The 12,848-nt window shown below is 19.9% G+C and overlaps 4 protein-coding genes across 6 annotated transcripts; 2 read left to right on the forward strand and 2 right to left on the reverse strand.

The window, feature by feature from the left end:
* Positions 1-943: 943 nt before the first annotated feature.
* Positions 944-4,171, reverse strand: LOC122720496 (porphobilinogen deaminase). The gene is made up of 6 exons (XM_043947258.1): positions 3,703-4,171; positions 3,139-3,211; positions 2,626-2,809; positions 1,683-1,953; positions 1,289-1,605; positions 944-1,215 (listed from the first exon to the last, which is right to left on the reverse strand). Exons 1-6 carry the CDS (start codon positions 3,754-3,756, stop codon positions 1,041-1,043), a joined length of 1,074 nt encoding a protein of 357 aa, XP_043803193.1. The 5' UTR covers positions 3,757-4,171; the 3' UTR covers positions 944-1,040.
* Positions 4,172-6,097: 1,926 nt separating this feature from the next.
* LOC122720426 (BRO1 domain-containing protein BROX-like) lies at positions 6,098-8,280 on the reverse strand. The gene is made up of 7 exons (XM_043947153.1): positions 8,139-8,280; positions 7,717-7,947; positions 7,524-7,619; positions 7,256-7,434; positions 6,914-7,089; positions 6,565-6,797; positions 6,098-6,491 (listed from the first exon to the last, which is right to left on the reverse strand). The coding sequence occupies exons 1-7, from the start codon at positions 8,237-8,239 to the stop codon at positions 6,245-6,247; spliced, it is 1,263 nt and encodes a 420-aa protein (XP_043803088.1). The 5' UTR covers positions 8,240-8,280; the 3' UTR covers positions 6,098-6,244.
* Positions 8,281-8,354: 74 nt separating this feature from the next.
* On the forward strand, positions 8,355-9,783 carry LOC122720427 (lactoylglutathione lyase). Its single transcript, XM_043947154.1, has 4 exons — positions 8,355-8,503; positions 8,896-9,191; positions 9,254-9,321; positions 9,424-9,783. Exons 2-4 carry the CDS (start codon positions 8,896-8,898, stop codon positions 9,609-9,611), a joined length of 552 nt encoding a protein of 183 aa, XP_043803089.1. The 5' UTR covers positions 8,355-8,503; the 3' UTR covers positions 9,612-9,783.
* Positions 9,784-10,078: 295 nt separating this feature from the next.
* LOC122720359 (tubulin-specific chaperone E) lies at positions 10,079-12,700 on the forward strand. 3 transcript variants are annotated; one of them, XM_043947007.1, is made up of 8 exons: positions 10,079-10,137; positions 10,502-10,684; positions 10,767-11,156; positions 11,228-11,509; positions 11,635-11,764; positions 11,840-12,134; positions 12,223-12,440; positions 12,516-12,700. In XM_043947007.1, the coding sequence occupies exons 1-8, from the start codon at positions 10,094-10,096 to the stop codon at positions 12,606-12,608; spliced, it is 1,635 nt and encodes a 544-aa protein (XP_043802942.1). In that variant the 5' UTR covers positions 10,079-10,093; the 3' UTR covers positions 12,609-12,700. The 3 variants fall into 3 exon arrangements, with proteins under 3 accessions (XP_043802942.1, XP_043802943.1, XP_043802944.1); XM_043947008.1 differs by lacking the exon at positions 10,079-10,137 and adding an exon at positions 10,147-10,336; XM_043947009.1 differs by lacking the exon at positions 10,079-10,137 and adding an exon at positions 10,345-10,361.
* The last annotated feature ends 148 nt before the right edge of the window (positions 12,701-12,848 follow it).

Raw genomic sequence — 12,848 nt, forward strand, 5'->3', positions numbered from 1 at the left:
AAATATATAAAATTTTACAAATATTTATGTATGATTTATAAATTTTTTTTATAACGATCTATTAATAATTATTAATAATTAATAATTTTTAAATTAATTAATTTAATAAGTAATTGATCTATTAAGATTTTTATATTCTTTTACATTCATGAAATAATTATCAGAAACCTTTTCTGTATTCCTGAGATAAATGACGAATCGGCATAATGAATAAAAATAAAAGAAAACAATAAAATATCAAAGATATAATCTCTATAATAATAAAAGTAATAAAAATAATAGATGATATATTACTTTATCATAAAAGTGCAATGATCATTTACTTGAAACAAATTTACTCATTTTACTCAATATAAAAATATTGTACAATTATACATTATTATTATCATACTATTAAAATATAAAAAAAAAATTTTATATATTTTTCTTTATGATATAATATTTTATAAATTTTTATTTCACTATAATATTTATATTATATTTTATTATATATTTTATATTATATTAATATTTATATTTTATATAATTAGTTTTCTTGATAATGACATCTGTTTTAAGAAAATAGATATTTATATACATGAATTATGAAGCTTCATATATGATATATTGCATTCATAATTTTATTTAAAAATATGAAACATTATAAATTATTATGCATAGGACAATAATATTTTATATGACTTTTAAATTATAATACGGCAGTGTATAGCTTTTATTTTAAACTGCGTTTAATCACATATATATATAATAAAGTCTGTATACAATTTTTTATTTATGAAGCAACAAATGGAATAAAATCAGAATATATTATAAATAAACTTATTAAAATAAAGATTGTAAATTAAACGATATAATAAACAATAATTTTAAATTGTGATAAAATGAACTAGAATTTTTATAAGTTTTATAAGTATTTTTTGTACTTTTTTCATATTAATTAATTATGAAAATATTAAAAATTTTTAAATGTGAATTCCTAAATTTTATTTTCATCATCAAGAAAAACTAATTTCTATATTTTTTCATAACTATTATTAGCGCTATTTGGAATTTAAAATTTCATTTCTTGCTTCTGCCATAACATCTAAAGCATTTTTTTCTATAAGATTTTTCCCAAGATCTTTACCGAGTTGTTCAGCACCCAAAAGACTTAAATTGCTTACTTTGCCAGGTGCGACACTACAGTAAAGTTGCGGTTCTCGATATGGACATTTCCTGTTGTGAACATTATATGAATAATATTTGTGTACTAATTTTAATTTATAAAATTTTAATTATATTTACTTACTTTGGAGGTTCTCCATCATCATCAGGTATATACAATTTACTTTTAGAAGTATCTTTGATAAATTTTTGTCCATCTAAAGACCACACAGCACCAGTAACAGTAAGAATTTTATTTTTTAAGGTTGAAGAAACAGCAACTGGTGCTGAACATCCTCCACCTAATGTTTTCAAAAATGAACGTTCACATACACATCTTAAAGTTGTTTCTACATCATATAATGGTTCTAAAAGAGACAATATTTTCCAATCTGTCTCTCGACATTCTACTCCTAATGCACCTTGTCCAACAGCATATAATACTTCTTCTGGTTCTAATAGCTATGGATGTTAAAAAGAAAAGAAAAATAAAAAAAAATTTATATCAAAATTTTGTATAAACTTGTAATGAAAATTACTTGACTTATTCTATTTTCCCAATTCATTCTTTTTAAACCAGCAGCAGCCAAAATAATTGCTGCAAAGGGTCCATTTTCATCATCTAGTTTTCTTAATCTAGTATTTAAATTACCACGAATATTTTCCACTTTTAAATGTGGCATATTCCTAGCTAATTGAGCTGATCTACGTAATGAACTAGTACCAATTACACTACCTTCTGGTAAGGTAGATAATGTCTTATTTTTATACTTTTTAGACATAACAACTGCATCACGTGGATCTTCACGCCTGTAAAAATATTTGTACTAAATATACTTATCAATTTTTAAATAAAATATTAAAAAATTTGTAAAAATATTATTATATTCAATTCTCATTTTAAATATTTAATTTAAATCTTATATATAACATACTATTTTGAAAACAGTTTTAATACAAAAATTATAAATTAATTTTAAATTAATTATAAATTTATATTAAAATTTATAAAAATATTATTTTTAATTAAAGCAATTAAATATAATAGTTTTTAATTATTTTATTTTTTGAAAGATTTTCTTGAGATTTAATAAATGTTTTTTATTGAAATAAAAAATAATATTTTATTAATAATATTATATTATAATAATATTAATATTTAATTAAATAATTTAAAAATAATTTTTAATCAATTATTTCTTTTTTCAAATTTATAATATAATTGTCTTCTTTGATTTTCAATTTTTTTAAGTAAAAAAAATAAAATAAAAATATATAAAATATTCTGTATTTAATAAAATTTAGTCAAAATAATTTTACATAAATAATATGCATTTTATATACAATATATTTTTTCGTGAATTTGATAATTTTATCATAAATTTAAATTTTAGATATATAAATCACTATTCTAAAATAAGAATAAAATATTATATTTGTTTTAACTTATTTTATAATTTTATAATTTAGTTTTATACTCACTTTAATATTGCACCTAAAGCCATTCCTTCTGGTAATGATGTAGGTAAATCTTTTAATGAATGTACCACAAAATCAACACGTCCACTTTCAAGGGCAAGTTCTAATTCTTCTGTAAATAAAGATTTTTCTCCAATTTTGGGTAAAGATTTATCTAAAATTTTATCTCCTTTGGTAGACATTGTAACTAAAAATTAAATATATCTTCATAACTATTTATTCAAAAATTAATTAAAACCTTTAAATAATTTTAATATAAATATACATTCAGAAAATTATAAAGGTATTTGTTATATAAGTTTAAATATTATATATATGGTTTATATATTACATAAGAATATTTATATATTATTATTTATTGACAATTATATAATAAAAAACATGTATATTAATGATATATAAAATATTATATAATATTTAAATAATTATAATGAACAAATAATTAGTAATTAATAAGTATAATATAATAAATAAAGACAATTTTTTAAAATAAATTTTATGTATAGTTTTACTTACTTATTTGAAATTCTTTTGTTGGGTGATATTCTTTTAAACATTCTATTACATATTTTGTTTGCTTCATAGCCAACTAAAAAATTATAGTAATTATTAAAGTATATTACAAAATGTATATATATTAAATATATAATTTTACTATATTTTTTTTATAAAACATAATTACTATAGGAAATCATGTAATATTTATTAAATATGAAATGAAAATTTGTTTTTTTTGAATAAAAAAATAATAGATGCAATATCAAAATTGCTGACTAATGTAGAATAATAATTGTCAGTCATCATTATACAAATCATATGTTATTTTTAAATAAAATATGATTTACTACTTTTTAAATAAATTAAAGAAAATTTATATATTTTGTAATATAATTATAGAAAAAATACTTTTTTTTTATTTCTTTTATATTCTTAAAATAATCGTAGTATATATTTATCTAATTGTCACGTTTGATTATAAAATTATAAAAATTATAATATTAAATAATAGTGAATTAAAAAAATGTTATATAATTATACTTTCTCGTTTTTGGTAAAAAATTAGTTTATTTGTATATTTACCTCGCTTTTTCGAGATCCAACTCGGATTACGTCACGTGCATCCATACTCGTCATTATCGCAATTTAAATTTTTTTTTGTATATTATTAATTATTAATACAATATTATCAACAATAATTATTATTAAATTATTTTATTATTATAAATTTCTATCTTATTTTGGAATGTAATAAATATATATTATGTCCAAGAGACATAAAAGATTGAATTAGGTCAAAGACATGAACAACTTTCACTATTTGTAAGTAATCTTAAATACAACAGAATAACTCCAATATTTAAAAAAATATTTTCTAATTATTATGAAAATTATATAAAAATTTGAAATTTATTTCACAGTTACTGTCACTGCAGTAGAACGTGAATGTATAATTAATATATAAGTATAAAAAGAAAACTACATCCTCATGCACGTTACTCTCTTTATATCACACACTGAAGAATGCGATTTGAGTAGAAGGAAGAAACAATGAGTGGAATCACTGATACGTGCTGACTATATCATGTCTTGAGAAGTTAGTATAGATTTTATTTTTTAATGCGCATGACAAATGTAATATTCGGTAAACACAGCGCGATGTTTGAAAAATTTTTTTTATAAAATTAAATTATTTTTAAAATTCAAAATCAAAATCAAATAAAAATCAAATTTTAAATTTATTTCTTGCATATATGAAGGATAAACAATAAATATGAAAAACATTATATAAGGATATAAAGGATTAAATAGTAAATTCCAATATTTTTTTTGTATGATATTCTTTGTTTTATGAATTCTAATTTATAATTATAATTGAAAATTTTTATCATAATTATATTTGAGTAGAAAACGTTATATATATATATATATATATATATACATAAAACGTTTTAAATCTAAACTGAATTTATTTTTATATATATATATATAAAACGTTTTAAATCTAAACTGAATTTATTTTTATATATATATATATATATACATAATTAGATAAGATTGATTAAATTTTAATGTACATATAGATTATATAATATAAATTTATATAAATCATATATATACATATAAAAATTAAAAATAAATATAATATATTTCTAACATTATTATATTATAATACATTTTTAACATAATTGCATCTTTTTATTTTAATAAATAAAATAAACACTTTCAAAATTTAAATAATTTTAAATATACAAAATAAAATTATATTTAATTCTGTACAATGTTCATACATTGTAAATACATAAGATATTTTTTGAAAAAATAAATCTTATGGAAATATTTTATAGAAAAACAATTATAATAGAAATATCTAAAAATATTTTTTGTTATTATATGATTTTAAACTTTCAAAAGACTTTGATTAGATTCTAAATAAAAAAAACTCAAAATTCATCATTAAAATAATAATAAATTTTAACATTTTTCGTATTATCAATTATATACAAATATCTTATGTATTTAATATAAAATATATAAATTCATATATATGTAACATATATGTATATTTTGTATTTTAAATTGCACAAATAAAAATTTTAATTTATTAATATTAATAAAATAAAATAAAGATATTAAAAATACATAATAAAAATATTTTTTTATGTATATAAAAATACTTCTATTTATATTAATAATTTATGTTTTTAATTAAAAATTAAGACTAGTTATATTATTTGATACATAAGTAAAAACATTTAAATGCTAATTGAATACTATATTGTTAATTTGTATTTTACTAAATGTGTAAATAAATATTTAAAAATAAATTATTGTTTTAAAATTATGCAATATTTTTTCATATATACTTTACAGTGTGTTTTAAAAATAAAATAAGACTAAAAAATCTATAAATGCTTTATTAAGAAATTAACAAAAAATATATAAAAATGAAAAATATAATACTATTTTTTCCAATTCAATACAAATACAAAGTGTATTATATTGTGATATGTAATATTTATATTAACTATATATAGATATATAGATAAAATATGTTTATTGTTTTTGTAATATTAATTCTATATGATGGTAAATTATACATTATATGAAGTTAATTTTAGTTTTATTTTGTTTTATAGAATAAAATAATCTTCAAAATGTCAAAAATATTTACTTTTATATTATTATATTATATAATATTTTTTTTAATTATTCCAATCAGGAATATATAATGCATTTTATATATGGTTTATGTATCAAAAATTTTAGTACTCTTGTTAAAAATATTTCGAAATATTTCCCAATAAAGTGTAATATTATATTACACTAATATTTATGAACAAATATGTGAAATGTGTACATTTATATATTTATAGCATTTATACTATTTATTTCATATTTTTATTATAACTTCTTAACAAAGCATTCATAGATATTTATTTTATATATATATATATATGTGTATATATATATATATATATATATTAGTCTTATTTTTACTTATAAAATACTATCAAGCATGTAACAAAATTATCAAAAAATGTAAGACATCCTCTATAGCTCATAATGATAATAAAGTCAATAAATTTAATTTACCATTTATTGCAATTCTGCATAAAACTATTTACTGCAACAAACATCCACTTGCATTCTTTGGATCTTTGGTACTTTGATGAATTGAATCTTCTTTAACAGGGGGTAAATTTTGTTCTTTTTCTATTTTTGCAGGAGTTAATCCAAATAATGATCCATATACATTTAAATTCCATATAGAGTTATGTGATTGCATTTGGAAATTAATAGGACTCACTAAACCAAAAGTAGCTTTTGTATCTAATGTTGGAATCTCTCCTGGTATTGTATGATGATAACTTTAAAAGTATATAAATTAAAATTAAATTTTTGTTTATAAAATTTTTTTTTGCAATCTAATATAATACTTACATTAAACCATTTTCACGATTACATTTATCAAGAGTAAGCTTTACTATAGGTGCTAAACGTTTAAATACAGCATGTTGATCTGGTTTTACTCTAGGTGCTGGTCCATTTATTTTTCCATACTCTTCACATAATATTTTTGCTTTTTTCAAACAAGCTTCACTTTCTTGTAAGGCTTTAATTGCTTCTCCACATTTATCCATAGATAATAAATTTTCACCACAATAATTATAAGCCTATAACATATATAATTATACAAATAATAATTATACATATAATTATATAAATAATTTTAATTATTTAAGAAATTTTAATTTTTAAATATTTTTATATTTTTTAATAATTTTCTTACATAAGATTGATAAAATGCTGCTTTAAGTTCTAAATATTTAATCCACTGTGCTGATATCTCTGATTTAAATGAGCGTAAAGTATTAGCAGCATCCAAAAATAATTTACTTGTTTCATTAGCTAATGCTGATATTAAACTAGGATTATGTTTTAATTCTACTGCTCTAGCCACTGTCACTGAAATATGATGTATATAAAATTATATATTTATTAATATTTAGATCATTAATTTAAAATAATTTTATATATTGTATATTATATTTTCTTTACTTGTATATTATATTTTCTTTCTATATATATCATAAATGTATTATAACATATTATAAATAACATATTATACAACCTTCCTGTGCTTCTGCTGTACATTGATTAACATATGCATTTATTATTCTTGGATCTAAATCACTTCCTAATGGTGGAGGATTTGCTAATTGTGGCAAAAATTCTGTTTGTACAAAAGTAAATATTCCTGCAGCTCGTCTTAGCATAGTATGTACATCTTTTGCTTCATTCATATTTATACTAAATTATATCATCAATAAATGATATTTCTATGTAATATTATTTATTTCATATTTCTAATTATTTTATTCTTTATTGTTTATACTTACTCATCTTTAGCAGCAATCATTGCAGCATGTTTCATAAACCAAAGTCCTACATTCATGCTTATATTAGCTGCTTCATATACAGAATCAGCACTAGAACTATAATAAATATTTTAAATTATAGAATATAGTAATATGTAAAATAAAACTATTTTTTTTTTTATTTAAATTAAATAGACGTAGAAAAATATATTACTAAGTATTTGGTCCCAACAATGTATGTGTCCATTTATATACAATAACATTTCTAAGTTTGCTTGGATTTGGTCTACCAATATGTTCAGATTTTTCTGCATCAGAATTTATTTCCCATATAAATCCATATAATAAGCTTAAATAGCTATGAAAGGCTGGTTCTATAGTATCACTTGAATTATTTGGATTTTTTATCAAATCCAAAAGACGATTTCTTGATAATCTCAGATCACTATAATAAAAAAAATTTTAATTGAAATATAATTTTTCTTGCAATATGATTATTTATTTTATATTACTTATTATTATTTATTTATATTACTTATTATTTTAAATAAATTTTATAAAATAATAACATTTAAAATAATTATTGATCATAAAATTAAATGCGTTTAATTTATTTTCTTCATAAATATAGCTAACCTGCATAGTTTTTTTGTAGCATCAGTAGGATTAGTTATTTTTAATTCGAATTTTTGATTTGTCGTAGCTTTTAGTACATTACGATGAAACCAATGAGCCATTTTATTAATGATATAAATTAAACTGTTTTTTTAATATTATTTGTACACTTCAATATAATTTACACGATTTGACAGATAAGGGAAATCGAAGTGGTAAAGTCAAGACAACACAACACAACTACGTATTACATATACGTTATACTCAATAAAAGATATTCCACTTTTTGTAAAGATTGTGATTGTGAATAGATCACGCAATTCTTTGCACACTTCCGCTTTGTGTGTAGCGTAATATCGGTTATCATATTTATTATTTTCCAAAAGGTAAGAATAAAAAAAAATAATATATATATAATAATAAATAATATTATAAATATATAATAATATAAACGTTATGTCATTATTGATATGATAAATTTGTTTTACCAAATTTTATACATTTGTTATTTAACCTATATAATTTTTATATATTAAAATAAATTTTTTTTTCCTTTTTTTATTTTATTTTATTTTAATTTTTTATTAATTTTCTAATCCCTTTGTACAAATATTTTCAAAAATAAATAATGTCCTTGAAAATTGATAATGATATTTTATCTTTAGATTGATAAAATTAAAAGATAAATTTAATTGCAAATTTTTTTTATATAATTTTATCAATAAGTCATAATGCAATTTAAATAATAAAATATGATAAATATAATAATTTTTTTTAGATGGGTGAACATACAGGATTAACAAATTGTGAAGCACGTGAACTTTGTAAGAAGGCTGATCCAGCAACAAATGGTTACATAATGCAACAAACAATGTATCGTATTAAAGATCCACGAAAATCATTACCTTTCTATACTGAAGTACTTGGTATGCAGTTATTACAGAAACTTGATTTTCCCGAAATGAAGTTTTCCTTATATTTCTTGGGATATGAAGATCCAAAAGATATACCTACTGATAAGAGAGAAAGTATTGAATGGACATTTAGTCGTAAAGCAACTTTAGAACTTACTCAGTATGTTTTAAAATTATGTGTAAGTAACAATTAAATTTATTAAAGTTATTATTTATTTTTAGTAATTGGGGAACAGAAACTGATCCTGATCCTACATATCATAATGGGAATACTGAACCTCGTGGATTTGGTAATATTGTTTTTAAATATTATAAAATTGAAACATAAAATAAAATTATATAACAAATATATATAATATTACAAATTTAATATAATATATTTTATTACACAGGTCATATTGGAATTACAGTACCTGATGTAGAAAAAGCATGTGAAAGATTTGAAAAATTAAATGTAGAATTTATAAAGAAACCTAATGATGGTAAGATGAAAGGAATTGCTTTTATTAAAGATCCAGATGGTTATTGGATTGAAATCTTAAATCCAGTAAATATTGCAAATATAGTACCAATTCAATAAAATATTTTGCATGAAATAATTTTTTTGACTATCCACAAATGTATAAATTCCATCAAACAAAATAATCTGAACTAAACTAAATCATCATTGTTTATGTATATGTATATATATATACAGTTTTATATGTACATATACATTTTAAGATTGTAATTATTCATATTTATGTATATTTTATAGCATCTGTACATTGTGTTATATGTATAATTTATGTATAATGTAATATCTAATTATTCTTTGGTAAATAAAATCAAAATATTTATTTTTGAATCATTAATTTTGTAAAAATTGATTTATAAATTTATCCTTATTTTATATTTAAATACAGTTTTAAGCAAAAATATATTTTAATTTTTTATCGTTTATGATATTGTTTTTATCATGAAATTTTAAGAATGAAGAAAATTTGTGTGTAAAAAATATGCAAAAAATTATTATTGTATGGTTCATCTATATTTATATGTCGTACACATTCATATAAAAAGATGGTACTATTTGTGTGGAATATCTTATACTACAGAGTTCCTAGGTATCTTAACTGTATATAATAGAGAAATGTCATTGTCGTATATTACTTTTAATTTTGATTGAGTCATGTCTATATAGCCACTTATATTTAACATAAATATTATTTCTAATATTGTGTAGAGTGCTCCGTGACGATTTTTTTTCGTTTATATCATTAATATTTTGTTTCATAAATTTCAATGATCATCTATTACATTGAGGTTAGGTTTTAAACCGCAACGTGATGTACACATTCAGTATTTATTATTAAAAATTAATATAATATAAAAACATAAAAATGATATTTCTCAAATTTTATTTTTGAAAGCAAAAAATATGATTAGATATATTAATTAAAAAATATCATTAAAATTTTTCTTTTTTAGCATGGTAGAAGATAAAAGATATGAAATTGACAGTCGAATTGAGTGTGATGGACATCAAGGTACATTAAAGTACATTGGTCCTGTTGGTGAAACTAAAGGTTTGTGGCTTGGTATAGATTGGGATGATCCAACTCGTGGAAAACATAATGGTACATACGAAGGAATAAAATATTTTAAAGCTAGGTAAAATCATATAAAAATATAATGTTATATTATTATTATTTAAATAATTACACAATTAAAATATTTATATATTGTATAATAGATATCCTACATCAGGTTCATTTATACGTCCTGGTAAAGCAAGATTTGGAATTTCTTGTCCTGAAGCTATTAAAATTCGTTATGGTTTCATCAATGATGAATTAGCTGGTATTGATAGAGATACATTAATAAGTTTACAAAAGGAAATTAATGCTCCTTTTTTGGAAGTTGTTGGTTTTTCTAAAGTAAATAAAAAACAAAGCAAATTTGATCAATTAAAAATAATATGGTTAAGAGAACAATGTGTTAGCACTGCGGGTGATTCTGGTGAATTAAAAAAATTATGTCCCAATTTGGAAGAATTAGATATATCTAAAAATTTAATAAATAGTTGGCAAATTGTAGCAAATATTTGTTGTCAACTTCATTGTCTTGTTCGACTTAATGTGAGGTAAAATTCCTAATTAAGAATATTAATAACATAATATCTATTATTATTTATTATATATATTATTTATTTAGTGAAAATTATTTGCCGATTGAAAAAAATATAGAAGTATTAAAAAATTCATTTTTTATGATTAAATATTTAACAATGGCAAAAATGAATTATAATTGGTTTGATATTCAACAATGTATGTGTATGTTCCCATTTCTACAAGAACTTTCAGTTTCTTTCAATATTGTTAATATTATACAAAGACCATTAAAAGATGATAATTTAATGAAAATATGTAAATTAACACTTGAAGGAAATTTGATATCCAATTGGGATGAAATTCTTAAGTTGGATTCTCTTCCATGGTAAATTATATATAACATATATATAACATATAATAATTATATAATATATATATTTAATCATTTCTTATTATAGTATTTAATTATAACTTTAATCAAATGTTTATATTAAACAATTATTTATACAGCTTAGAATATCTTAATTTAAATTCAAATAAAATAGACAAAATAAGATTTCCAACTATTGAACCAATAGTTAAAACCACAGCCTTTTTTAATTTGCGACAATTACATATATCGCATAATAACATATCAGAGGTAAAATAAATATTTATGTGATATAAATAAATTATAATATATTATTAACAAAAATAATTTTATAATAATTTACAGTGGCAATCTGTATCAGAATTAGAAAAACTTAATAATTTAGAAGATTTGAAATTTAGAGAGAATCCTATTTTGAAAAATGAAAATTTGGAAACTGCACGTCAATTAATCATAGCAAAAATTGCAAATTTAAAATCATTAAATGGCACTGAAATTTTACATGATGAAAGACGTGGTGCTGAGTATGATTATCTGAAATTGTTTTTATCAAAATGGACTGAATATAATTCTGAAGCTGATTCTGAAAAAAGAAAACAATTTATAATTGAACACCCTCGATATGCAGCATTGGTTGCAAGTTGGTGAAAGATGTTATAATAATGATAATACATTTAAAAAATAATTTTTTTCTTATTAATTATGAATATTATTTGAAATGTTTATAGAATATGGAATTTCTGATATTCCCTCATCTAAAACAAAAGTGGAAATGATTTCAAACGTTATAACAGTAGAATTTGTATGCCCAGATCATCTAGATCAGCCTAAAGGAATTAAAAGAAAATTATTAAAAGATATGGAAGTTCAAAAAGTTATTGGACTTGCACAACGACTTTTTAAAACTGGAGGAAAAATACCAAATCTTTCATTTATACAACAAAATGTAATTTTGACATTTTATAATTCATATATGTTTTATTATATATTTTTTTTATATTATTCTTTTGTAATTTTTTAGCTTTCTAAAGATGAAATATCTTTAGATAAACCGCTTCAGGAACTCAGTTATTATTCAATACAAGACGGAGACCAAGTTATTGTAAGATGGTGATATTAGATGAATTGTTCATAAATATAATTGTATTTTGTACACTGTTAAAACTTCATCACCATACTTTGTTATTAAACTTTTTTAATTGCGAAGATATATTTTTTATAACCTATTTATTAAACTTTTTTTAAATATTAATTTCATAAATTTATAAAGTTATATATCATTAAAAAAAATATTTTTTATTGCAAAAATCAATACATTTTAAATGTACTATAATACAAATACTATACAAAACAC

This window comes from Apis laboriosa, unplaced genomic scaffold (genome assembly GCF_014066325.1).
Source record: "Apis laboriosa isolate Shangri-la unplaced genomic scaffold, ASM1406632v1 scaffold12_cov154, whole genome shotgun sequence".
Taxonomy (NCBI): Eukaryota; Metazoa; Arthropoda; class Insecta; order Hymenoptera; family Apidae; genus Apis; species Apis laboriosa.